Below are 23033 nucleotides of genomic sequence, written 5' to 3'. Positions count from 1 at the left end.
GCGCACCAGGCCGCGCTCCGCCCGTTGCCACGGCAACGCCTCCCAGCCGGTTGCTAGGGGGGTGACGTCAGGCGCCGAAACCTCGCGATGCTTCCTCGCCGCGGCGGCCGGGTGGAATGGGGGGTGAGGGCGGGGAAGTCTCGCGAGAGCTGGCGGCGGGAGGGGCGGAAGTCTCGCGAGAGGCGGCGCTGTGGAGGTCGTTGGAGTCGCCGCCGCCGCCGCCGCCATGCTGCCCCGTCTCGCCCGCCCCGCCGCTGCCGCCGCCGCCCTGCGCCGAGGGTTGGCCACCTCCGGGCCCGTGGGTGCTGGGGGGACGGGGAGGGATTGGGGGGGACCGGGGGAAACCGGGGAGGGGGGTGGGAAAGCGTGGGGGGGGTGGAGGGGGAGATGGGCCTAGTGGGGGGGGCTGGGTCCTGTCAGGGGAGGTGGGAATGGGAGGGGGAGGGGATGGAGGGGGTCTGGGGGTGATGGGGGGGGGGCAGGGAGGTGGGTACAGGCAGGGGAGGTGGTGGGGGGGTGATGGAGAGGGAGCTGGAGGTGGTCCTGGCAAGGGGGAGGGGGTGAGGGAGGGCTGGGGGTGATGGGGGGGGGCAGGGAGCTGAGGGGAGGTGTGGGGGGGTGAGTGGGGGTGATGGGGGGGAGCTGGGAGGTGTATCCGGTTAGGAGGAGGTGATGGGGGGGAGTTGGGAGCTGGGCACAGGCAGGGGAGGTGGTGGGGGGGTGACTGGGGGTGATGGGGGAGCAGGGCTCTGTCAGGGGGAGGCGGCAGGGGGTGTCTGAGGGTGATGGGGAGAGAGCTGGGAGCAGGTTGTAGGGGTCGGCCGGGGTGGAGATGGGGATGGGGGAGAGCTGGGAGGTGGTAGGGGGTGCCCAGGGGTGATGGAGAGGCAGCTGGGGGCAGCTGGTGGGGCTTGTCCCAGGGGTAATGGTGGTGGACAGGGAGCTGGGAGCAGGTTGTGAGGCTCAGCCCAGGGGTGATGTGAGGGAGCTGGGGGCCTCAGCCTGGCCCTGCACGGTGCGGGCTGTCCCTGTGTGCCTCCTGGAATGGGGGGCTTGCAGCTGGCAACCCTCACAGTGGGTGCTCGGTGTCTGAGCACTGGGTGAGCCTGTCAGTGAGGGTGTGCGGGGAGAGGTGCCAGGCTCTGCACTGCTCCCTTCCCCTCCTCAGTGCGTGCCCCAGCTCTCAGTGCGCTGAGAACTAGGGTGGCAGCTGCAGCTTTAGCAGTAAACCTTTAATACGTGGTATCCCTGAGCTGAAGGAGAGTTCACACAACGCTCTCAAACACACGGTCTGATTTTTGGGTGGTGCTGTGCAGAGCCAGGAGTTGGACCCGCAGGTCCTTGCGGGCCCCTTCCAGCTGGGGATGTTCTGATTTGGGGCTCCTGGTGGCAGGAAGGGCTGGGTGCTGGGGAGGTAGGGAGACCTCTGCCATGGAAAGGAGGCAGCTCTGTGGTGCCATGTGACAGAAGGGCTATCGGAGCCATAAAGATATGCCCTACAAGAGAGAACTATGTAATTATTAGGAATCAAGTTTAATTGCAATGAATTTTGACTTAATGGCATCAGCCCAGCCATAAATATGAGGCACAGCACTGATTAATGCTAGACTTTGCTTTTCCTCAAAGAGTTTTTTTTGCTAAATTGCATTTCTTGCAGTAGCAAGGACGTTGAGCTAAGCCGAAATTGATTAGCTTCTGGGCGGATTATTTCTTGTCAGAGCATAATAATTAAGCTGTTCATGCGGGGCCTTAAAGCAGTTAGGGCTTTATCTGGTAAGACAACGTGATGCAGAACGTCACCAATCATTCTGTCAGCACGTTCCATCTGCAGGAGCCTGTGGTTCTCACCAAGTGTATCAGAACATCCCATTTTACAGTTCCTCTCTCTTTTAAAGGAGCTTTCCTCTAATTTCACAATGGGAGGGAGTCTTTAAGAGAAATCACTTTCTTCCAGAGAACACATTTGAGTAAAATTGGTTCACCAGGGCAACAAAGCAGGGTTGATTTTACTTCACACGTTTGACTGAAGCTGGGATTTGGTCCCTTAATGTTCTCAGAAGCCTGCAGCTGAGGAGAGCTGATCCTCTGGTTGCTCTGCCTGGCCTTGCTCCTACCTCAACTGCAGATCCCAAAGAACATCTGCAGCTGATGTGTCCGAGCAGGGAAGCTGAGAATTCCTTGGGAAGGTGTTACGATGATCCCTTTGTGTGCTTAGGCAATCCAATTTGCGTAGTGCTCGATAAGAAGTTGGGAAACAGAACGAAAAGCAAAGAAAGCGTGGTGAAATCCCTGGGGTCGCTTCTGCAGCCACTAGCAAAACATCTCAGTGCTTTTCTCTCGTTTTTTTCCTCAGAACAATGCCAAGGTGGCAGTGCTGGGGGCATCGGGGGGGATTGGGCAGCCGCTGTCCCTCCTCCTGAAGAACAGCCCGCTGGTGAGCAGGCTCAGCCTCTACGACATCGCTCACACCCCCGGCGTCGCAGCTGACCTCAGCCACATTGAGACGAGGGCGACCGTCAAAGGTTTGTGGGACTGCTGCCGCCCCTCGTGGGAGCCTAAGCCTGCTGCAAGGCTAATTAGGGCTCCGTTGATTAGATGGATGTGTGTGGAGATGGGACTAGCTCCTGGTTGCGCTGTTGGAGGGGAATTCATAATAACTGGCAGGAAATATCCAGTAAAGTCATACCGAGGGGAAAAAAAAACGAGCATTGGATTTGAAAGTTTGTCTACAAATGGACTGATGCTCTCTGGGTGCCTCCATGGCCTGTGTGTCACTAAAAGGTGGCATTTTACTTGGGTGTGCCTGTTTCCTCCCCCTCTGCTCTGCTCTTTTGAGACCTGCCCCCAGCTCTAACAGGGAGCTGTTAGAGCAAGGCCAGAGGAGGCCACGAGGATGCTCAGAGGCTGGAGCACCTCCCCTACAGAGCCAGGCTGAGGGAGCTGGGGGTGCTCAGCCTGGAGAAGGGAAGGCTCTGGGGAGACCTCACAGCGGCCTGCCAGGGCCTAAAGGGGGCTGCGGGACAGCTGGGGAGGGATTCTGTCAGGAATGTAGGGATAGGGCAAGGGGGAATGGCTTTAAACTAAAAGAGGGGAGATTTAGATTAGATATTAGGAATAAAATCTTCACTCAGAGGGTGGTGAGGCCCTGGCCTAGGCTGCCCAGAGGAGCTGTGGCTGCCCCAGCCCTGGCAGTGCTCAAGGCCAGGCTGGATGGGGCTGGGGGCAGCCTGGGCTGGTGGGGGGTGTCCCGCTCATAGCAGGGGCTGGAGCTGGGTGATCTTTTAGGTCCCTTCCAACACAAACCATTCTGTGACTCTGTATTCTGGGAGCACTGGCTGTAGTGCCCAGCCCAGCTTTTAGGACAGTGCATGTTGTGTATACGCAGTGGGAAGGCCCCGTTTTCACACAGATGGAGGTTCCCACCACTCCTACTCCTTGAGTTTTGAAACAGTGAAGATAAAACATGAAATTGGGTCCACCCATAACTTCACTGCTTTGCTTCTCAGTGTGAGTCTGAATTGAAGGGTAAATTAAAATCAGAATTGGGTGCCTTTAGGTATAATTTTGTACTTCAAGCTGTCAGGTACTTACTGACAAAACCATAACATCTGAATGCCTTCCACTCCAGGCTTCCTGGGACCGGAGCAGTTGCCAGAATGTTTGAAGGGCTGCGATGTTGTAGTTATTCCTGCCGGAGTCCCCAGAAAGCCAGGTATGTTCTTCCAGGGCTTCGCTGCCGTGTCTCTGTAGTACTTCTGTTTAAGGGGCTGGTGCTTCACAGCGCTTCCCTTGTTGGTTGGGGTGGGAGTGGGCTGGTAATGACGCTGCCCTAGAGCTTGGTGTGGTGTCAGGCACCTCAGTTAGCTTTTGTCACTTGTAAAACAGGGACAAACACTGATTTCTGGGGTTCCTGTGTAAGGGTGAGGAGCAAAGACGTCGCACTGCAAGTGATCCTGAACCTCCCATAGGATTTCTTGCCCAGAGCATTACCATGTTCAACAACTGGTTCTTTGTTTCCTTTCTCAGCAGAATAATAATAATCCATTTGTTCTGCGTTAATTGTGTGGTAACTTCTCCGAGCATCTCTGAATGAATGCTCTTAAGTCTTCCTCATATCCCTGATTCGTTCCATTCCCACTCTTGTTTTTAGTACCCTATTGGGAATGCTACAAAAGCCTAGACTATAATTTCTTGTTCATCCTCACTGTGTATTTTTTGTGGTTAAAGTGGATGCTGCAGCAGAAACAGAGGTTGCCACTTCTGCATCTAGCAGTATTTTGCAGAGAGCAGTTAGCATTCGAGCTGTAGTGGTGGAGGTGACTTCAGAGGGGAGGAGAGTTCACCCAAGGAGCCATTAGGCTGCTCTGAGCACCCCGGTACTGATGCAGCTCTGCAGGGTGATGCACCACCTCCGGCTGAAGGGCAGCCTGAGAGCTGGCAGCCGGGCCGGTCGCTGCTGAAAAGTGCTGATCTGCCTGGAAGGGCAGGTAGCTTTTATCAGTGGGTTACCTTTGGAGCCAGTTCCTTATTGCAGCAGGGGAGCTTTCTCTTGATACACGAAACCAGGAGCTGAAGCTGCCATATCGCTGTCCAGAGCAGGACACTCTGATTGGGTAGCCTGCCCTTTAGTGAATAGGCTGCGGGTAACTTAAAATACTCTGCTGGGTGTGTTCTAGGTATGACCCGCGATGACCTGTTCAACACCAACGCTAGCATTGTTGCTACTTTGACATCTGCCTGTGCGAAGCACTGTCCAGAAGCCATGATCTGTGTTATCTCTAACCCGGTAAGCATTTCCTGGAGACCTTCAAAATGCAGACAAGAAAATCCAAACCGAGAACACTGGAGCAATCTGCGAGCTGCTGTTAGTTTGGAGCAGTATCTTTAAGGTCTATAAAGTATTTGTAGGGGAAAAAAATAAAAGCCTGGCTTTTATATCAAAATCAGATTAAACTTAGATATAAAAGTGCTTGATATCTCAGCTTCTGTTTGACTGTGGTTAATAGTCCATACTGTTGTGTTAGCTGCAATAGAACAGCTCAGGAAGGGAGGAGCCTTTGTAACATGAATGAACAAGTTACTGCCTTAGTGGTTATTTAAAATACGCTAGTTTTGGCCTGACTGTAAATTGCTCTTCCTATTAGGAATTGAAGTAATTGGCTAGAGCTGACGTGGAGATGCACTGTTTATTTACTGGCCTGTTCAGTTCATGAATTGGCTTCATTATTAGCCTGGTTCTAATGAATGTTTGCCTGTTTTTGCTTGCAGGTAAATTCAACCATCCCAATAACTTCAGAAGTCTTCAAGAAGCACGGTGTGTACAATCCTAACAGAATCTTTGGTGTTACAACACTGGACATCGTCAGAGCAAATACCTTTGTGGCTGAACTAAAGGTATGTTGTAGAGAGGGGTGCTGTGTGCTTCTGTCATCAAATCTACCAAAAATGCCTCTAAAATGCCTGCACAGAGCTAAAGCAGCTCAGCCTTATGTGGAGCTAGAGCTGGAAGCAACGATTCCCTGTTCCCACTCTCTAGAGGAGCCCAGGGATAGGGTTTCTTGCAAAATGTAGTTCGAGAGGCTTTGACCTTTCCTTTCATAGCTCTCCCCTGTGAGCGAGCTGCATGTTTGCCTTAATTCTCTTGGCATTTTCAGCCCTGCTGGTGCAACCAGAGGAGGGGGTTGAATTGTAGTATATCTTCCCAAGTCATACTGTGCTGCCCGTTACAGGATATTCTGTGGGGTGTCAGGAGGTGCAGCAGTTTCACTGCTCTTAATAGCCCTGGTGGGGTTTGGATCTTTGCTGCTGTTTATCTTGCATCAATGTTGCTCTGTACTGCCTGAAGTTGTCAGAGTGAATAACCTGGAGCTAACTGTGTACATCTGGCTTTGTCCATGGAGCGTAGCTGCCTTTGAAACTTCTCCTCTATGTCTCGTGGGGGTTTGTGGATGTGTTCAGATACAGAGGGAAGAAAAAGTGTGGTGGCTTTAAATGTTTTTCTCGTTCCTGTGTCTCAGAATCTGGAAAACTTCATGTTTCCCCTAGGGTTTAGATCCAGCTCGAGTAAGTGTTCCAGTCATCGGTGGCCATGCAGGGAAGACCATCATCCCTCTGATCTCTCAGGTAAGTCACGTAACTGCTGCGTGTGGCGTTGTGCTGCGTGGTGTTCCTCCTCACTGAGTTACAGCTGATGTGAAGTGCCTTTGTGATGGCATGTGGCGTGCTGAGATACAAGAGTAGGGAAGACTGTCTCGGCTGTGGCTCATTTTATTCCGAGATGAAGTGCAAGCTACTCGAAGGTAAAGAGCTAAATCTGAGCTCCTCTGGGTGGCTTAAATAGCAGCACTCTTTTTTTCCCTAGAGCAGTTCTGAAATAAGAACTGAGGGGTAGTGTGGGTGTTCAGATATCTTGGCAGTGTTTTCTTTTGTCACTTTTTTGATGGCAGTTGTATGGTATGAATGCTTTGCTACAGCAGAAAAATTAAACTGCTTTTGCCATGGTGGACTAGAAACCCTCCTTCAACAGCCAGTGTTGAAACGAGGAGGCACAGCTCATCTTGTGTGGGGAGATTGCTTCAGAAATGACCGGTTGTCAGAGGGAGGCTCCCTTCACGTGTCTAATGCAGAGTGAAATGCAGCTCTAAAGCAGGCTGCAGCTTCGTGAGGAGACTGCTAGGAGATGGCCAAAAGCAGCCAGTGGAGAAAGGGCAAAAAGCTCTGCTCTCAGCGAGGAATAAAGTGCCCTTCACAGAAGGACGGTCTTAGGGAATAAAGCTGAATGCTGAGCGGGTGCTTTCGCTAGAGGCAGTCAGGGCAGCCCCAGCTGTGCTTAGCAGACCTGGGTAGCTGTGTGTGAAGGTTCACTGACTTCTTAAATACCTCTTGCAGCGGGATCCTCCATAAGGCTCTAGACTTCCATAATGCCACAGTGACCCAAATATTTATAAGGTGGCTTTTTTTCCCCTCTAAGGGCTGTTACATGCTTGGAGGGCACCTGTCTAGGGCAAAGGACTAGATGGTAGCAAGTGAGCATGGCCAGCCGTGGTTTTGCCATCAAGCTGCAGTTTGTCTCTGAGCAAACTAGGCATGACTAGCGTACTGTTAGAGTTCTTGCAGCAACCAGAAGCCTTGGTGAATGCCTGCAGCTGCTGGCCAGTCTGTCACACCATCTGGGAGCTGGGGTAGCTGATTTTTCCCATCTGAGAACTGTTGGTAACGACTGTAGTGGTAGGAGAAGTATCACGTGGGTGGCCTCGTGCTGGAGGGGTGCTGGTATTTGATGCTAATTTATTTTTTCTAATCCAGTGCACACCAAAAGTGGACTTCCCCCAGGATCAGCTGGAAAAGCTTACAGGGAGGATTCAAGAAGCTGGCACTGAAGTTGTCAAGGCTAAAGCAGGAGCAGGTTGGTTCTTGGCTACAGCTTCCAAGTAATTCTCGTGGTCCAGCTGAATGGACGCAGTCCTCTTTGGTTTAATCTTATTTACAACTGCGAGGCAGAAATAGGAACTGCTGATTGCAATCCTAGCTGCTCTCCCACGTCAGTGACTGCCTGAGCTGTGGCACTAGAAGTAGCTCAGCATGTAGGGAAGACCAAACAGTACTGGATCCCTGAACGTGTGTGACTTCAAAAATCATCTTCTCTAATTAAGCTCTTTCCTCCTGTAAATCTGGTGAACTGCATAGCAGGTGGCTTCTGCCTTCTCAAACTGGCTGTGAGCTTGAAGTCGGTGACGCTGCGGCTCTGTAAGCATAGCAGCGTGGAAGCCTTTGATACTAAACCAAGTACTGAATTTAAATGTGATCTGTTCTAAAAATGGTTCAACTCTTACAGGATCTGCTACCTTGTCTATGGCCTACGCCGGAGCTCGCTTTGTGTTCTCCCTGGTGGATGCCATGAATGGAAAGGAAGGGGTTATCGAATGTTCCTTTGTGCGGTCGGAAGAGACAGAGAGCCCCTACTTCTCTACACCTCTGCTGCTGGGAGTATGTGCTTCACGTGGTGGGGCTTAGAAACAGCAGTTCCTGGTGCAGTCTTTAGATTTTGTGTTTTTTACTCAGTGATTTCAATTCAGTCCAGTGCTGAGTATCACTAGATAATAGTTGAACGTGTGTTTAAGAGTTCTTGGGTATTTGGGTATTGCGGGTAAGCACATATCCCATGTTTGGATGTTTGCTGCTGCTTTTATCTGCTCTCAGACTGCAGCTCACTGAGTAACCAGCGATTCACACCTTTCTTAAGAGGTTGTGTGTGCCCCAAGTTGGTGCCCAGTTATGAAGAGCTTTCATGTGGTTAAGGAGAGTCAGCAGTGTGGTCTCCTCAGCTCGATCTGCTACAAGGAAATTACTCAGAAATGGAGGCATGTGGGGAAGCACTGTGTGAATTAGGATTAATAGATTTCCTTCCGAGTTCAGTAGAGGTCCCAAAAGCAATGTTATTCTAACCCCGTGGGCAGAGTGAAAGCAGTGACATGGCTGCTGGATGCAAGGGATGGTGTACGTTGGTTTGGGTGGTAGCTGGAGAAGGAATGGATGTGGAGGAGGATTAAGGGGGAAGCGTTTGGATGTAGGTATGAGATTTTGGAAACCCAGGAGTGCAACTCTGAAGCAGTTTCAGATTGCAAACCAGTGGCAAATGAAGGGTGTACACAGAGGAGAGCTGAACGGTGGTTCTGAGGGCAGGAGAAGGCACAAAGGAGCAGTGGGTATCAGTCTCCCCTGGAAGGAGCTGAGGGGCTAGCTTCACGTTTCACACCCCAACGAGAACAGTGAATGAGAAGTTTGTGAAGGCTCTAGAGGTCACTACAAATACCAAAAAGCCTCACAGCCTTGCAAGGAAGCACAAGGTTTGCAGACGGTAAAAGTGTCAGAGGTCCTAGGCTGGGTCTCCATCTCAGTTGGGCAGTAAGTAATCAGGGCTGTTAAGTTGCTCTCTAGGTCACTGAATGAATGGTTAATCCTTAAATCCTCTTTCCCGCAGAAAAATGGCATTGAGAAGAACCTGGGTATCGGCAAGATCACCCCCTTTGAAGAGAAGATGGTTGCTGAGGCCATGTCGGAGCTGAAGGCTTCTATTAAAAAAGGAGAAGATTTTGCGAAGAACTTCAAGTGAAGCATTGATGACGGGGAGGAATTCCAACTTCCTTAATTTATTAAGGCATCATGTCACTTTACAACTTCTGGTTCAAAGCTCAGGTTTTGACTGAAGTCTGTCTGTACCAGTATAATGATTGTTGTCAAAGCAGAGTCTAATCATCAATAAAATGGCCTCATTTTTTTCAGCGTACCAGCTGGAGTTGTCCTGTTGTTTCTGTCTTCTGAAGGTAGAAGCTGCAGGTCTCTGAAGCGTTACCAGAAATTAGCCTCTTAAAATGGGTGAACTAATTGCTGGATTTTGTGAGAGACATCCCAGGGAAGGGGCTCAGCTGTTCTCTGCAGAAGGAGAGGTGATAATGCAGCCTGACAGTGATGGGCACTTCAGGGTTGTTAAGGAAGCTTAACGTTGTGTTTAGTATTTAAAATAGTCCCGTATTTCTTCCCCAAATCATGAAATCTGACTAGGTAACACTTTTCTGTGGACAGAGGTGATGGAACCAGGGGAGCCAGCTTACAAAGCTTCCACCAGTCCTCAGACCTCCTTATATACTTCCCCTGGTCTCTGAAAGCTGCAAAATAAGCTACCTTTGAAGTCAAGGTTGGCGTTTCACACCCCTGAAGCAAGTTTTTATCTGAAAACCCAACCAGAGAAACTCAGTGATGCCAGCATCGTGCTGCAACAGCAACTGCTTGCGGCCACCCCACCTGTAACCTGGGAAGGACGTTCCCTGCGTCGCCTTCCTGGTCCTGCTGCTTGGCTACGCTGCCGCTCCTCCGAGCTCGCAGCTGTGCTGCTGCTTCGGTTTTGTCTCGGGCTGCTTGTTCAGCACAGCAGCTGGGAAACCGGGGATGATCAAACGGGATAGGGACAGGTTGAAGAGGCTTGCAGGAGGGTGTCTGATCAGAGTGATCCCAGGGGTGTTTTTTCAGGTCGGCACATTGCCTCTGATACATTGTGTTGCCGGAACCTTACGTAAGTTGACTTTTAAAGAGTTGGTGAAAGAGCACAGCGGTTGCAACGTCAGTCCTGCTGTAAGAAAATAATTAAAATGCTGAGAGTGACTTCTTTCTAGTTAGGAACAAAAGCCTTGATTTAGCATCTGCATAGATTTCTTTTACATTCATCCCCTTGTGCATATAAAAATAAACGTCTGCACGAAAACGGTGATGACAAGTTCTATCGCCGACTTCTTTGAAGGTAAGCTTTAATGAAGGAAGCTATTAATTCAGTCTTCCTCCATGCTCTGTGGGCTGCTTACCCTATTGCTTTGAATTGCTCTAATCCACGTAGGCTGAATTCTAAGTTGAGCAGACTCTGTTTTGATTAGCTGGAGGAAATGCCAAAGCCCAGCACCTCTGGATGGGTTGAGGGGAGCGCTGGTTTGAGTGAGACAACCTGATGTTGAAGGTTCTCTTAGGGAACAGAGCTAAAGGCAGGAGATACTGTTTGGTCTCTGGCTTCATTTCCTCCTACCTCTTGTATTCTAACTCTCCTGAGCTATTCGAACTATTTATTTTTTATTTATTTACTTATTTTGATCTAGCCCATCATCCTGAAACGGATCACACAATTATCACGCTGCTGCAGGCTGACAATGAAGCGCTTGGCTCTGTCCCTCTGTGGAACACGTAGGCAGAGAGGACAGCAAGCCCAGCTCCTGTGCCTCTGTCTGCGGAAGCTCGATGTGTTAAAGCTCGGTTTCTTTACAGAAATAGTAATGAAATGGAAGGGCCGGCACTCATTACTCAGCAGGCTTGGAACAAAGTGGTTATTAGGTGGTATTAATAGAATTAAAGATCGCGCTGGGGGCAGGGGAGGATGTCCCAGCCGAAGGACACAGAGGATGGGTGGCAGGTCAGGCCTAGCACGTGCAACCTCGAGGTTGTTCAAAATGTTCAAACTGAGGGCTGGGAAGTGCGTGGTGGCCTTGGCAATAACGCAGGCTGCTGGGAGGGGGCTCTTGCAGAGCCATCAGCAATTCTGTACCCAGGAGCAGGCAGTGGATTATTTAATCAGGGTGTTTGTCCTCTGCAGAGCAAGTGGCCTGCTCCTCCTGCTCGTGCCCAGGCTGCTGGGAAAGCCTTGCCTTGGACCAGGAGGGATGGATGTGAGCTGCACTTGTCCTAGTCCTGCTCCTTTGGGTGCAGCAGGTAGAGCAGATTTCCAAGGGCTGGAGTGTTTTGGGACTTCTAACGTTCGTGGCATGTCTTAGGTTATTCTTCTCTTGTGTCAGCAGTCCAAATACAGCAAAGTGGGGGGGGAGTTGCATGGAAAAGCAGAAAGCAGGGACCCTGGGACAGCGTGGGTGAGTGGAGCTGAGGTGGGAGAGGATTATTTCCCAGTGCCTGCTGGCTGGCAGATCCTTCAGGGTCTCCTTCAAATCCTTTTTTATACGATAATGATGTCTGTTCCTCTTTCTGTGCTGATTTTATCCCTCCCGGTTCCTCCTTGCTGCCATGGGCGCTGGGCAGGGTGCAGTTTGAGTCCTGGGGAGGGAATCAGGGCGCACCCTGGCAGAGGTTCCTGGAGGAACAGGAGCTAACTGGGTGCTCCTGGGAGAAGTGGGAAGGTCCATGCACAGGTACCCTCAGAGAAACAACCTCGTTCTGTTTTACCCATCTGTGTGGATTAGGGCAATGTGGCAAAGCACAGAAGAGGATAAAACGAGGAGAAAAGCAAATGGTGAGGCTTAGGGCTTGGCTATTTCGTCACCCATGGTGCCAGGGTGCCTTCAGGTTGGCAGAGTGCAGGCTGGCAGCCTTCACCCATGTTTATTCCTGGGAAAACAGCTTTCCCCGTTTTCCTTCCTGGTCCCCAAGCACATGTTTGTTTAATGGGACTGTGTGTCGGGGTCGGGTGCCAGCACCCGTCCCTGTCTGAACCCTGCTGGGATGGAGCCCACAATCTCCAATGCATCTCAGACCCTTGTGGCAAGCACAGCGGGTGGGCTTTAAAGGCAGATTGGGGAGAATGAGCGCTGGTGCAATATCCGTCCCCAGAAGGAGCCGTAATCCTTCGGGAAAATCCAGCCCTAAGACCGTGTGTGGTGGCTGTGCCCCCTGGAGCCTTCTCTCCCTGGGGACGCTCGGGAGATGGCAGCAGCAGCTTGCCTTGGGCAGGGCTGGGTCCTGGCATTTCGGTGACATTTGGGAGAAGCAGGGAAACAGCAAGGGGAAGGTGTTTGGGTGCTGCTTTACGCAGAGCATCCTCAGCCCATGGAGATCACGGGGGAACAGGGAGAGGAAAGGGGCCCAGAGGGTGACACCGAAGGGTTTGAGCATCGGCAGGAGGATCAGAAACCACCCGAACTGTGGCTCCAGCTTGGCAGAGGCCTCTTTTCCCCCTCCTCCTTCCTCTCGCTCCCCTGCCTGGCCACGGGCACTGTTAATCCACCACCGCCACGTTCACTCTCGATTTACTCAAATGCCTCCGAGCTCTCCCTTCCCTCCTGGGCGCCTCGGAGCGGGTTTGGAGCGCGGCGCCGAGACGGGCGGGTTTGTTTGCATTTACAGGGAAACCTGTTAATAGAGGCCACCGAAGGGACTGCTCTTTTCCCGGCTGCCGGAACAGATGGCGGGATGAGGGCGGCGCAATTAATGCGTGGGGACTCCTGCCGGGGCGGAGGTTTAATTGCTGGCGGGGAGAGGTGAGCGCGCTCGTGCTGAGCTGGCGCCTGGCGAGGGCACCCTGGTGGCACGGGGAGGTGGGCGATGCCCCTGGAGGAAGGGCTGTGATGCGGGGAAGGGACGGTGGCACGTCCACCCCAAATGGATGGCAGCCTCCAGCCACGATCGAATGCCCCAAGGTCACCCCGGGATGCCTTGTCCCCATCGCAGCCACCGCCGGGCTGCCCCCGAGCCCTTTCTCTGCACAACTTTTTTTTTTTTTTTGCAGCATTTCTTGGCTTTTTCCTCTCCCCCCACTGCCTCGCTGGGCTGTGTGGGGCCGCTGAGCACCACACGGGTTTGGCTCGGCAGGATGGGGCCGTGGCCGTGCCTGCAGCACGTGGTGGGGCCGCTCCTGGCCGCCCTCCCTCGTGCGTCGGGAGGAGGCTGGCAGCGATTTTTTATTTTATTTTATTTTTTGGAACCGCAGTGTGAATCCTCGCAATTAGGCCTTGTTCTGCTGCCTGCCTCGTTTGATCTCCTTTAATTATTTATCGCCGATCTTTCCTTCCCCGGGCCTGGCTTTCTTTCAAGTGATGCTTTTCTCCTGCTCCCCCTCCGCCGCGGCTCGCTCGGGCTGGCTCTTCTCCTGCAATTAGCGGCCCCTCTCCCCACTCCTTCCCTTCTTCTCCCCCTTTTGTTCTCTGCGAGCTCTTTCCCTGCACCGCCGAGCCGAGCTCCCCCCTCCAGCTCCCTGCCTGCGGGTTTCTCTCCCCTTTTTCCCTTTTTTCCCTTTTTTTCCCCTCACCCCCAGCCCCTGCCTTCCTCCAGCCCCAATGATGCTGCAGCAAACCCCAAGACGGCCCCGCTGCGAGCCCTGGCTCCCCTTGGCGAGGTGCCGGGGGGCTGCTGCCCTCGCAGCGGGGTCTCCCCGCGATGCTTTTGCCGCCGGCGCGCCGTGGGGAAGCCCGGCCACGTCTCCCCGTCCTCTTTGTTTCCCAGGCCCTGATGCATTATTCAGCGCTGCGGACGCTGCGGGTGCTGGAAAGGGAATGGCGCTGCGCGGGGCACGTGCTCGCCCCGGGGATGCCGGATTTTTTTTTCCCCCCTTTATGGGGTCTTTGTCCCCTCTGCCATCAGAAAAAAAGAGGGAGCAAAGCACCCCGCGGGGCTTCTCCCATGGGGCAGCGTCTCCTCGCGTCCTGGTGGGGATGCAGAGGGGAGAAAGCGAGGAGCGCAGCGCCCTAAAAACAGCCTGGGGATGCTGTGGGGTTGTGCTCGGCCCCTTTGTCTGGCCCCAAAGTGCCTCCTCCATGGGATGGGGTTGGGGACAGGGATGGGATGGGGTCAGGGATGGAGATGGGGATAAAAATGCGTTTGGGGATGGGACAGGGACGGGGATGGGGATGGGGAGAAAGGAGAGGGGCAGTTGCACCCCAAAGCCTCCCATAGGCAGCAGCCAGAAGCAGTTTGTAGGATGGATCCCCCCTCACCATCCCCGTGGGGTAAGCAGGGTGCCTTCGTTAGCTCTCCGCATGCTAACGAGGAGCCAAAGCTGGGGGCAGCTCCCCAGGGCAGCAGCCACCAGGTGTGGGGCGGTTTGGGGCTGGTTTGGCTAACCCGCCCCTTGCTGGGAGCACAGCGGGTGGGTTTGGGGTGCTTTGGGGTCCTAACCCTCGCCGTAACTGTGCAGGGAGGATTTGGGGGCTTTAGGGCAGCCTATCCCTTGCCATGACCGGATTTTGGGGAGGTTTGGGTAACCCAAACCCCACTGTGGGGGCACAGAGTGGCCCTGAGCATTGCAGCACTTTCACCTGGATTTTCTCTAATTTTGGCCCTTTTTTGGGTTCAACACAAACCTTTTGGGTTCAACTCAAACCTTTTTGGGTTCAGCTCTCCTCCTCGGGCCTAATCCCACCCGCTGTTGCTCATGGTCAGACTGAGCAGGACCTTACTGGGGGCACTGGGAGCTCCCCTTCCCAAACCCTCCTGCTAGACGGGGTATGGGAAGAGGTGGGATACAGGGTGGGGTGTGGGGTGGGATGTTGGAAGGGATATGGGGTTGGATGTGGGGTAGGGTGGACTATGGAGTGGATGGGATATGGATTGGGATATGGAATGGGATACAGGGTGGGATGTGTGGGCTGTGGGGTGTGATGTGGGATGGGATATGTGGTGTGATATGGGATGGGATACCGGGAGAGGAGGGATATGGGATGTGGGATGGGATGAAATGGGATATGGGATGACATACAGGGTGGGGTAGGATACGGGATGTGAAGGTAGGATGTGGGATGTGAAGTGGGATAGGATGGGATATGGGTTATGGGATGGGACGTGGGATGAGATGGAATATGGGATGGGATACAGGGTGGGGTGGGATAGGGGATGTGAAAGTAGGATGTGGAATGCAAAGGTAGGATATGGGATGGGAGGTGGGATACAGGAAGAAATGGGATGTGGGATGGGATAGGATATAGGATGGGATTCAGGGATGGGATATATATGATGGGATGTGGGATGGGATGGGATATGGGATGGAATGTGGGACGGTATGGTATATAGGATGGGATAATATATAGGATGAGATTTAGGGATGGGATATAGGATGGGATGTGGGATACAGGAAGAAATGGGATGTGGGATGGGATATAGGATGGGATATGGGATGGGATATAGGATGGGATTCAGTGATGGGGTGTGGGATGGGATATAGGATGGGATTCAGAGATGGGATGCCATATAGGATGGGATTCAGGGACGGGATGTGGGATGGGATAGCATACAGGATGGGATACAGGGTGTGACAGGGTATGGGACTGCTCACAGGCCGGGTTGGGACGTGGTGTGAGAAGCTTTAAAGGACGCAGGCTGGGAAGGGATTTGAGGCGGGGTACGGGAGAGACCTGTGTGGGATGTAGGGCGGGAGGGGGGTTTGGGGTGGGAGCCGGGCTGAGGTGCGGGACGATGTGAGACAACAGGGGCCTGTGCGGGACGATATGGGATGACGTGGGCTGATTGATACGGGATGATACGGAATGATAAGGGGCGATAGGGACCGATTGGGGCCGATAGGAGCCCATAGGGGCCGCGTGAGGCGGGGCAGGCCGCAGGCCCTGAAGGGGGGGGGTGGCCGCGCTGCGCCCTCCGGCCGCCAGGGGGCGCTGCGGGGCGGGGAGGGGGGGGCGCTGGGCGGGCTGAGCCGAGCGGAGCGGAGCCGAGCGGAGCTGTCCAGCGCTTCAGCACCGCCGGGAGGGGCCGCGGCGGGGCCGGGTGAGCGGGGCCGGGGGTCTGGGGGGGTCTGGGGGGGGTATAAGGGGGATTTGGGGGGGTATAAGAGGGGTTTGGGGGGGTAGAGGGGGATTTAAGGGGGTAAAAGGGGGATTTGGGGGGGTATAAGGGGGATTTGGGGGGCTAGAGGGGGATTTAAGGGGGTAAAAGGGGGATTTAGGGGGGTATATGGGGGGTATGGGGGGGGTTAGTGGGGGTATATGGGGGATTTGGGGGGGTGTTGAAGGGTTTGGGGGGGATTTGGGGTGTGTGTGTGGGGTTAAAGGGGGCTTAGGGGAGGTGTTGGGGGGTTAAAGGGGGGATTGGGTGGTTAAAGGGGGGTTAATGGGGGTTTAAAGGGGGTTTATGGGGGTTTAAAGGGGGGTTTGGGGGTTTAAAGGGGGTTTTGGGGGGTGCAAGGGGAGCACGGGGGGGGAAAGGGGGTAGGGGGTGAGGGGAGATGCCATGGGGGGGGTGTGGGTTTTTGGGGTTTGGGGGTGTGGGGGGTAAAGGGAGGGGGGTGGTTGTGGGGTGTTACTTGGGGAGGGGTCAGAGGAGCGGGGTTTTGGGGGGTTTTAGGGTTTTTTTAAGGGACACACGGGGAGTAGGGAGATGCTGGGAGACCCCATGGGATGGGGGGGTGGGGGGGTACCTAAAAGGATAGGGGTGTGTTTGGGGGATGGTGTTACTGGGATGGTGTTACTGGGGGGACAATGGGGTTGGGGAAGGGGGGGTCGGACAATTTTGGGGCTCCTCAGGAGCACCCCGTGTGCACGGCGGGGTGCGGATGGGCCGGGAAGGGCCCGACGGCCCCATGAGACCCCATGGGGGGGGCTGGGGGCTCACTGTTGGCCCAGGGCTTGCGGCGAGGGGAACGCACGAATCACCCCAAAACCCGGCCCCAAAACGGGGCAGGTTCCTAAAACCCTCTGTGGGGTTTTGGGGGGGCAGAAGGGGCAGGGCTGGGCTGCCGGCGGGCTCCGTTATGGGGTCGGGGCGACTCGGGGCCGGGCAGGGAGCGGGGCTGGGGTCCTTTATCCCCTCGGTGTCCCCGCTGCGGACCCCCAGGTCCCGGGGGTCCCATCCTCAGCGTCCTGATGGAGGCAGCCCCGCTCCCTACGGCACGGGGGGGTTACAGGAGCTGGCGGGGGGCTCCTGGGGCCAGAAGGTGGCCGGGTTTTAGGGCAGCGCTGCCAGGGCTGTGCCCATGGTCCCCCCCCCCCCTTGGTTTCCTGCCCCCTAAACGGGTTTTGTCCCCGCAGGGAGATGCGGCCTTGCCCCGATGAAGGGCTGCCCCCACAGCAGGGGTGCTGTGCCTGCTGGGCACCCCGCGTGCATCCTCAGCCCCCCCAAATTTATGTTGTGGGGTCGCGGTGCCCCCCCCTCAGCGCCCTACAACCCGGGAGGCGGTAGCTGGGCTGCGACACGCTGCCTTAACCCACTCCCGGCTCATCTCCGTGGAGGAAATCCCCAAAACCCCCCCAAAAACCCCCATCCCAATTCCCCTGCCCCAATTTCAGCATGCCGTACGGGGCCGCGGGCAGGCGGATGGGGCCGAGGGGGGGGGACACAGCGGTACCCCCGCTCCTCGGCGTCCCCAAAGCCCTTCCTTTGCCTTCCCTCCCTGCTCGTGTCTTCTCCCGGCCAGGTGGCCCGCGGCTTATATAACGTGCTCGGCCCCGAACAGCTCCTCCCGTTACACAACGGGCACCGCGCCCAGGGGGGGGGCCCCACTGCCTGCCCACCCCCCCCCCGGGACCCCCTCCCTGCACCCCGTTACCACCGTGGAGAGGCCAGCCGGTAGGGTCAGGATCGGTGCCGCAGCCCCCTGCTGCTCTGGGGCCTCAATATTTGCTGCTTTTATTATTATTTTATTATTTTATTGTTATTATCGTCGTGCCCCCCCCCCCGGGTCGTTTGCTGTAGGGGCGGACGGGGTGAGGGTGCCCCCGGGGGGGTGTCCCCAGCCTGGGGGTGTCCTCAGGGAGGGCTGGGGGTGTCAGGATCCGTCCCTGGCCCTGCTGGTGCCTCGCTGCTTCCCCCGAGCCCCCGCTGTTTAAGCACCCCCCGTGGGGTGAAGGCTTTGGGGGCAGCGTGATGTGGGGTGCTGGGGGGCTCCTGGGACAGGGGCTGGGTGAAATTTGGGGACTTCGGTGTCACCCGTGCCGTCCCGTGCTGTGCCGTGACACCGAGGCTACCAAAACCCACAGATTTCGATGCTGCCTGCAGGACACCCTCCCTCACACATTTCTTGGTGTCCCCCCCCACTAATAGGTTGCATTTTGGGGCCGGGAGCACACCCCAACCCCTCACCTCCCTTCGGGCTCCTGGCTCCCCTGCAGAGCATCTCCCCTCTCCTCGGAGGAGCTGCGGCACCTCCCGTCCCTCTCCGTGCGCCACCGTCCCCCCCGTGCCCACCATCCCATGGGGTCCTGCCCCTCTCCGTGCCCCCCGGGCCCCCCCGGTCCCATTTTTTGGCACTCCGGGAAGGAGCCCAGTTGCTTAGCAACTCTTTGGCTTCTCCGCCAGCCTCCTCAGCTATTTAAAACACACGGCCACGCGCACACGCCGCGTATGCACGGGCAGCAGCCAGCCCTCGCCTGGCTCACCGACCCCCCGTTAGCCCTGACGGGGCGGTCCCGAATCCTTCGGGTCCATCCCGGTGTCCCCCCGGCTCCGGCCGTGATGGGTTTTGCTGCGGGATGGTGCGGGACATCGCCGGGGTGTCCCCAGGTATTGGGTTTTTGGGGTGCCCTTTGGGCGCCCAGCGCCTTTCTGCTCCCCAAATTGTGGGGTCCCGCGGGCTCAGGGCGGAGCTGACGGGCTGAGCCTTTGCAAGCTGCTCTCCTTCTGTTTTCTTTTTTATTTTGGTTTTATTTTTCCCCTTCTTGGAGGTCTGACTCATGGGTTTTGGCACCGGTCGGCCCAATTAAGAGCAGCAACCCGAGACTTTTCCTCCTGCTGACTCCAGCCGGGTTTTCTGCCTTCGTGCAGCCAGGCGGCCGGGCGGAGGCCTTCTCCGGCCACCTTCAAGTAATTAGCAGCCTGTAACGAGGCTGGAAATGCTTAGGGTGGAGGATGAGGATGAGGATGAGGATGAGGATGAGGATGAGGATGAGGATGAGGATGAGGATGGATGGGGATGGGATGGAGATGGAGGATGGGGATGGGGATGAGGATGGAGGATGAGGATGGAGGATGGAGCGTGGAGGATGGGGATGGGAATGGGGATGGGGATGGGATGGGGATGGGGATGGGGATGGGGATGGGGATGGGGATGGGATGGGTGGTGGGTGAGGGTGATGGTGGAGGTGGAGGTGGGCTCTCCTCCTTCCAAACTGTGCCGTCTCGGCGCAAGCTGCCAGCAGCAGCTGAAAGCTTCATCCCCCTGCTTCCTGGTGCTGCTTCCCTCCTGTAAACAAGTGGGAGATTTCAAAGGGAAACCCGCTGCTCTTCATCTAAAGGGCAGCCATCCCCTCGGGGGACCCCGCAGCAGCCGGAGCTTCCCCCGAGGGGCTTTTGGCCTTTTGGGGGGGCTCAGCGCCGGCCTCAGGCCCCGGCCAGAGGCTCGCTGCCATCGCCCCATGTCTGGTGCAGCTGGATGCGGCCAGAATTAATTGAGCACCGGCCGGAGGTGGCTTTAATTAGCGTGGCAGCAAGGGGGAGGCCGGCAGGGTGGGGGGTGCCCAGGGGCTGCTTCCCTGCCCCCGGGAAGGGGGTGCCCAGCCCTGGGCACGAGCAGGGAGCTGGGTGGGAAAGGATTGGAGCAGGCAGCTGGGGAGAGGTGTGGTTGTGGGCTGGAAAAGCCAAAGAGGTTTGGTGGAATCATGTTTTTGGGGATGGGATGGGGATGGGATGGGGACGCAGCATCTCCAAACGTTTCCAGAAGCTGAACCCAGGCAGCGGAAAGGTAAAAACCCATTTTGATCTCCCTCTCCCCAGCCCCAATGGTGGCTCTTGGAGTGCCAGCGGGGAGGATCGGGATCCCAAAACACGAGCACAAAGGGCTCAGCAAAAAGGGACGGGCTGGATTCACTCGGGAGTTCCCCCAGAGCTGCCCCCGAAGCCCTGGCACGGCGGTGCTGGGACCTCAGGCGGCTCGGTGGCACCGCGGTGGTTTGGGGACGGTGGCAGCACTCGCCCCGAGACGCCTTCTGTCCCCCTCTGCAGGGCGGTCGGGGTCTGGCTGCCAGCGCTTGATGATTTGTGGGTAATTACTGCAGATAATGAAATATTTAACCCTCGTGGTGAGAGCTGTGGAGAGCGCTGAGCCGGGCGGGGAGCTGCTGGCCTTCGGGCAGGGCTGGTATTTGGGGATGGGGATGGAGGCTGGGGACTGGGGATTGGGAACGAGGATGGGGATGAGGCCAGGGACTGGGGACGGGGATGGGGATGGAGGCTGGGGATTGGGATTGGGGATGAGGATGGGGATGGGGAGAGAGGCTCAGGATGAGGCTGGGGATTGGGGATGAGGATGGGGATGAAGGCTGGGGATTGGGACTGGGGATGAGGATGAGGATGGAGGCCAGGGATTGGAGATGAGGATGCTGAGGAGGTTGGGATGGGGCTGAGGACGGGTTTGGAGGCTGAGGATGAGGCTGGGTTGCTGCCTCTGCTCCAGGCCATCCCCGCTGTGTCGTGGCCGATGACTGAAGGCTTCAGAGGTGATAGCCCCCCTCCTGCAACGTGTCCCTTGCAGACGGGGTGTTTTTGGGGTGTCTCCTCTGGGGACAAGGGGGCACAGACCCAGCCCACCCCTGCGGGGGCTCCTTCTGCCCCAGCACGCTGTGCTGTTGGCACCGGGGGTGCAGGGTTTGCTCCGTTTGCTTTTTTTTTTTGTGTGTGTGTGTCCATCCAGGGCTTTTGCTCGTGGCTCTGCTTCGCTATTTATAGCCGGGTGGTGTTTGTGGGTAGTTTTTTTTTTTTTTTTCCCTCTTCCTTTGTTTTCCTGCCTGTGCCTGTGCCGTCACCGAGGCAGGATTGCTGTTATTAGCTATCATGGGGAATATTACTCACGTCGGAGCACTTCCCCTCCCTGCCACCCCCGGCCCCTTGTCCTCAGCTGCCTGGGGAAGGCTTCGAGCCAGCCGGGAGGGGGCTGGCTGCGTGACACCGACCCGGGCACCCCACTGCTCCCCCCACCACCACCCCGAGCCCTTCTGGGTACCCGCGAGTGGCCAGGACCCATCTGGGGACCACCAGGTCCCAGCCCCTCTCCATCCCCCGTGGATGAAACCCCCCAGCAGGGGAACATTTCCTGTTCGGAAGCTTCCCCATCCCCACATTTTTGCCCCATTTTTTGGGGGAAAGGCAAAGATTTTGGGGAAGAGCAGCCCCGCAGCCGGGTTTCCTGCAGCATCTCCCACCCAGAGCCATGCGGGACCTGGGCAGCTCCTCGCTGCAGGGCATCGCAGGCCCCAAAACGCGGGCACTGCCCTGCTGTCTGGAGCAACAATCCCAGCCCCTCTGAGGGCTTTTAAACCCAGAGGTGCCTCCTGCAGCTCGGAGGGTCCCTGTGCTGCTGGGGGTCCTCGTGTGGCTGGGGTCCGAGGGGACTCGGGGCGTGCAGAGCCCCCCCATTGTGGAAACGCAGCCTGCTGGCTCCTGTCGGCGCGGTAATAACGGGGGAAAAAATAGAAGGAAGAACGCCGTGTAATTAAGCAATCAGCTGCCGTCCTCGCCGGGCAGGGCTGTCAGGAGATAAATGACGCGTGGGGCAGCCGGGGGCAGTGGGGAAGCCGGGATGTTCCCGGGGCCCCCCGTGGCACGGCAGCTCTCCAGGCTGAGCCCCTGTTTTTGGGGTGCTGGGGGCACCCCTGCCCAACAAAAAGGACCCCGTCGTGCCCGTCTCTTCTCCGCTGCTGCCCCAGGCAGGGCTCGGAGGCTGTGGAGGGGCGCAGACAGCAGAGCTTTGCCCTCAAACCCTGCTGCCCCGGCTCCGTCTGACCCCACACGGCTGCGGGTGAGGGCGTGCTGGCCGGGAGGTGACATCTCCATAGAAATCCTGCCGTAGCCGTGCTGGTTTCCGCGGGTTTCAGCCATGGGAATCAATAGGCTTTAATAATGCAGGAAGGTGCGCGGGGAGGACGGGGATGTTGGGCCCTGCTGCTGCTTTCACAGCCGTGCTGGAGGAATCAGAGCTCTCCACCGGCTCTGTGTCACATCCCGAGCTGTGGGCAGATAATTTTACAGCCGGGGGCGCTGGGTGACCCGCTGGGTGTGCAGCCACGATGCCGGGATGTGGCAGGGCGTGCTCGTTTGCTCCTTTTCACTCCTTCTCTCCCAGCCCTTCCCCTCCTCGTCCACCTCTCCCATCCCTGACCGTGCCATCTCAGCCCCTGGCATGGCCGTGCCAAAGGGACTTGGCTCCCCTTCTCCCTGCCCTGCTTTTTTTTTTTTGGTGTGTGATGGCATCGACGCCCACGTGCCCAGGTTGCTGTCCTTGTCACCCCTGAGACAGGGTGTGCAGGCAGCGCCTGTCCTCAAAAAAGCCTCTCAGGCAGGGTGCTGCCAAGGGGAGCACCCCCGAGGTTCAGCCGTGTACACAAAGACACGTCTCTGAGTCCAAAATGGATGTGGGGAGAGCGTGTGCGCATGGGGGGTGCTCTGCCTGTGCCTTTGGTCATTTTTTTTTGGGTAGGGCTTTGTGGGAGAAGCATTTGTGGGAATCCGAGGTGTAGCAGGGGGTTTGTGCACTCAGGGGTGCTCCAGAGCCGCTGGGATCGGGGCTGTCACGACCTGCACAGACCCCCAGTGGGGCAGTTTGCGCCTTTCTGGCTGATTTGGGACGTTTGGGATCTAAGCACGGTCGCAATTCTCCTTCCCCATAGCTTGGGGACATCATCCAAATCCCCAGCACAGCGCTGTCCCCTCCGAGGGGCTATTTCTGGAGCCTCACAGCCCACACCAACATCCACCCAGCACCATCCCCAGCGCTGATGCACCTCTCTCTGAAATTTTGGGTCATGGCAGAAGGGAACGAAGCCAGGGCAAGGAGCTGACCTGTGGCTCTTCCTCCCCCCTCCAGGTGCTGCGTGCCTCCAGGCCACCCCCCCCCCACC

The 23033-nt window shown here is 56.4% G+C and overlaps 1 protein-coding gene across 1 annotated transcript; it reads left to right on the top strand.

Annotated features, from left to right (window-relative positions):
• The first annotated feature begins 163 nt into the window (after positions 1 to 163).
• Positions 164 to 9286, top strand: MDH2 (malate dehydrogenase 2). The gene is made up of 9 exons (XM_084299874.1): positions 164 to 298; positions 2354 to 2522; positions 3629 to 3712; positions 4677 to 4786; positions 5269 to 5394; positions 6046 to 6123; positions 7306 to 7405; positions 7835 to 7986; positions 8981 to 9286. Exons 1-9 carry the CDS (start codon positions 227 to 229, stop codon positions 9110 to 9112), a joined length of 1023 nt encoding a protein of 340 aa, XP_084156000.1. The 5' UTR covers positions 164 to 226; the 3' UTR covers positions 9113 to 9286.
• Positions 9287 to 23033: the final 13747 nt, after the last annotated feature.

This window comes from Netta rufina (assembly GCF_964035555.1).
Source record: "Netta rufina genome assembly, chromosome: 21".
NCBI classification, from domain to species: Eukaryota; Metazoa; Chordata; class Aves; order Anseriformes; family Anatidae; genus Netta; species Netta rufina.
The sequence above is the reverse complement of the archived record's forward strand: the minus strand, read 5'-3'. Positions and strand labels throughout refer to the sequence as shown.

What these genes read in the sequence shown, in the direction of transcription:
- MDH2 (XM_084299874.1), top strand. Translation starts at nt 227, where the DNA reads ATGCTGCCCCGTCTCGCCCGCCCCGCCGCTGCCGCCGCCGCCCTGCGC. An exon ending in GGTTGGCCACCTCCGGGCCC is followed by an intron (nt 299 to 2,353) that starts GTGGGTGCTGGG and finishes TTTTTTCCTCAG; the next exon opens with AACAATGCCAAGGTGGCAGT. An exon ending in CTACACCTCTGCTGCTGGGA is followed by an intron (nt 7,987 to 8,980) that starts GTATGTGCTTCA and finishes TCTTTCCCGCAG; the next exon opens with AAAAATGGCATTGAGAAGAA.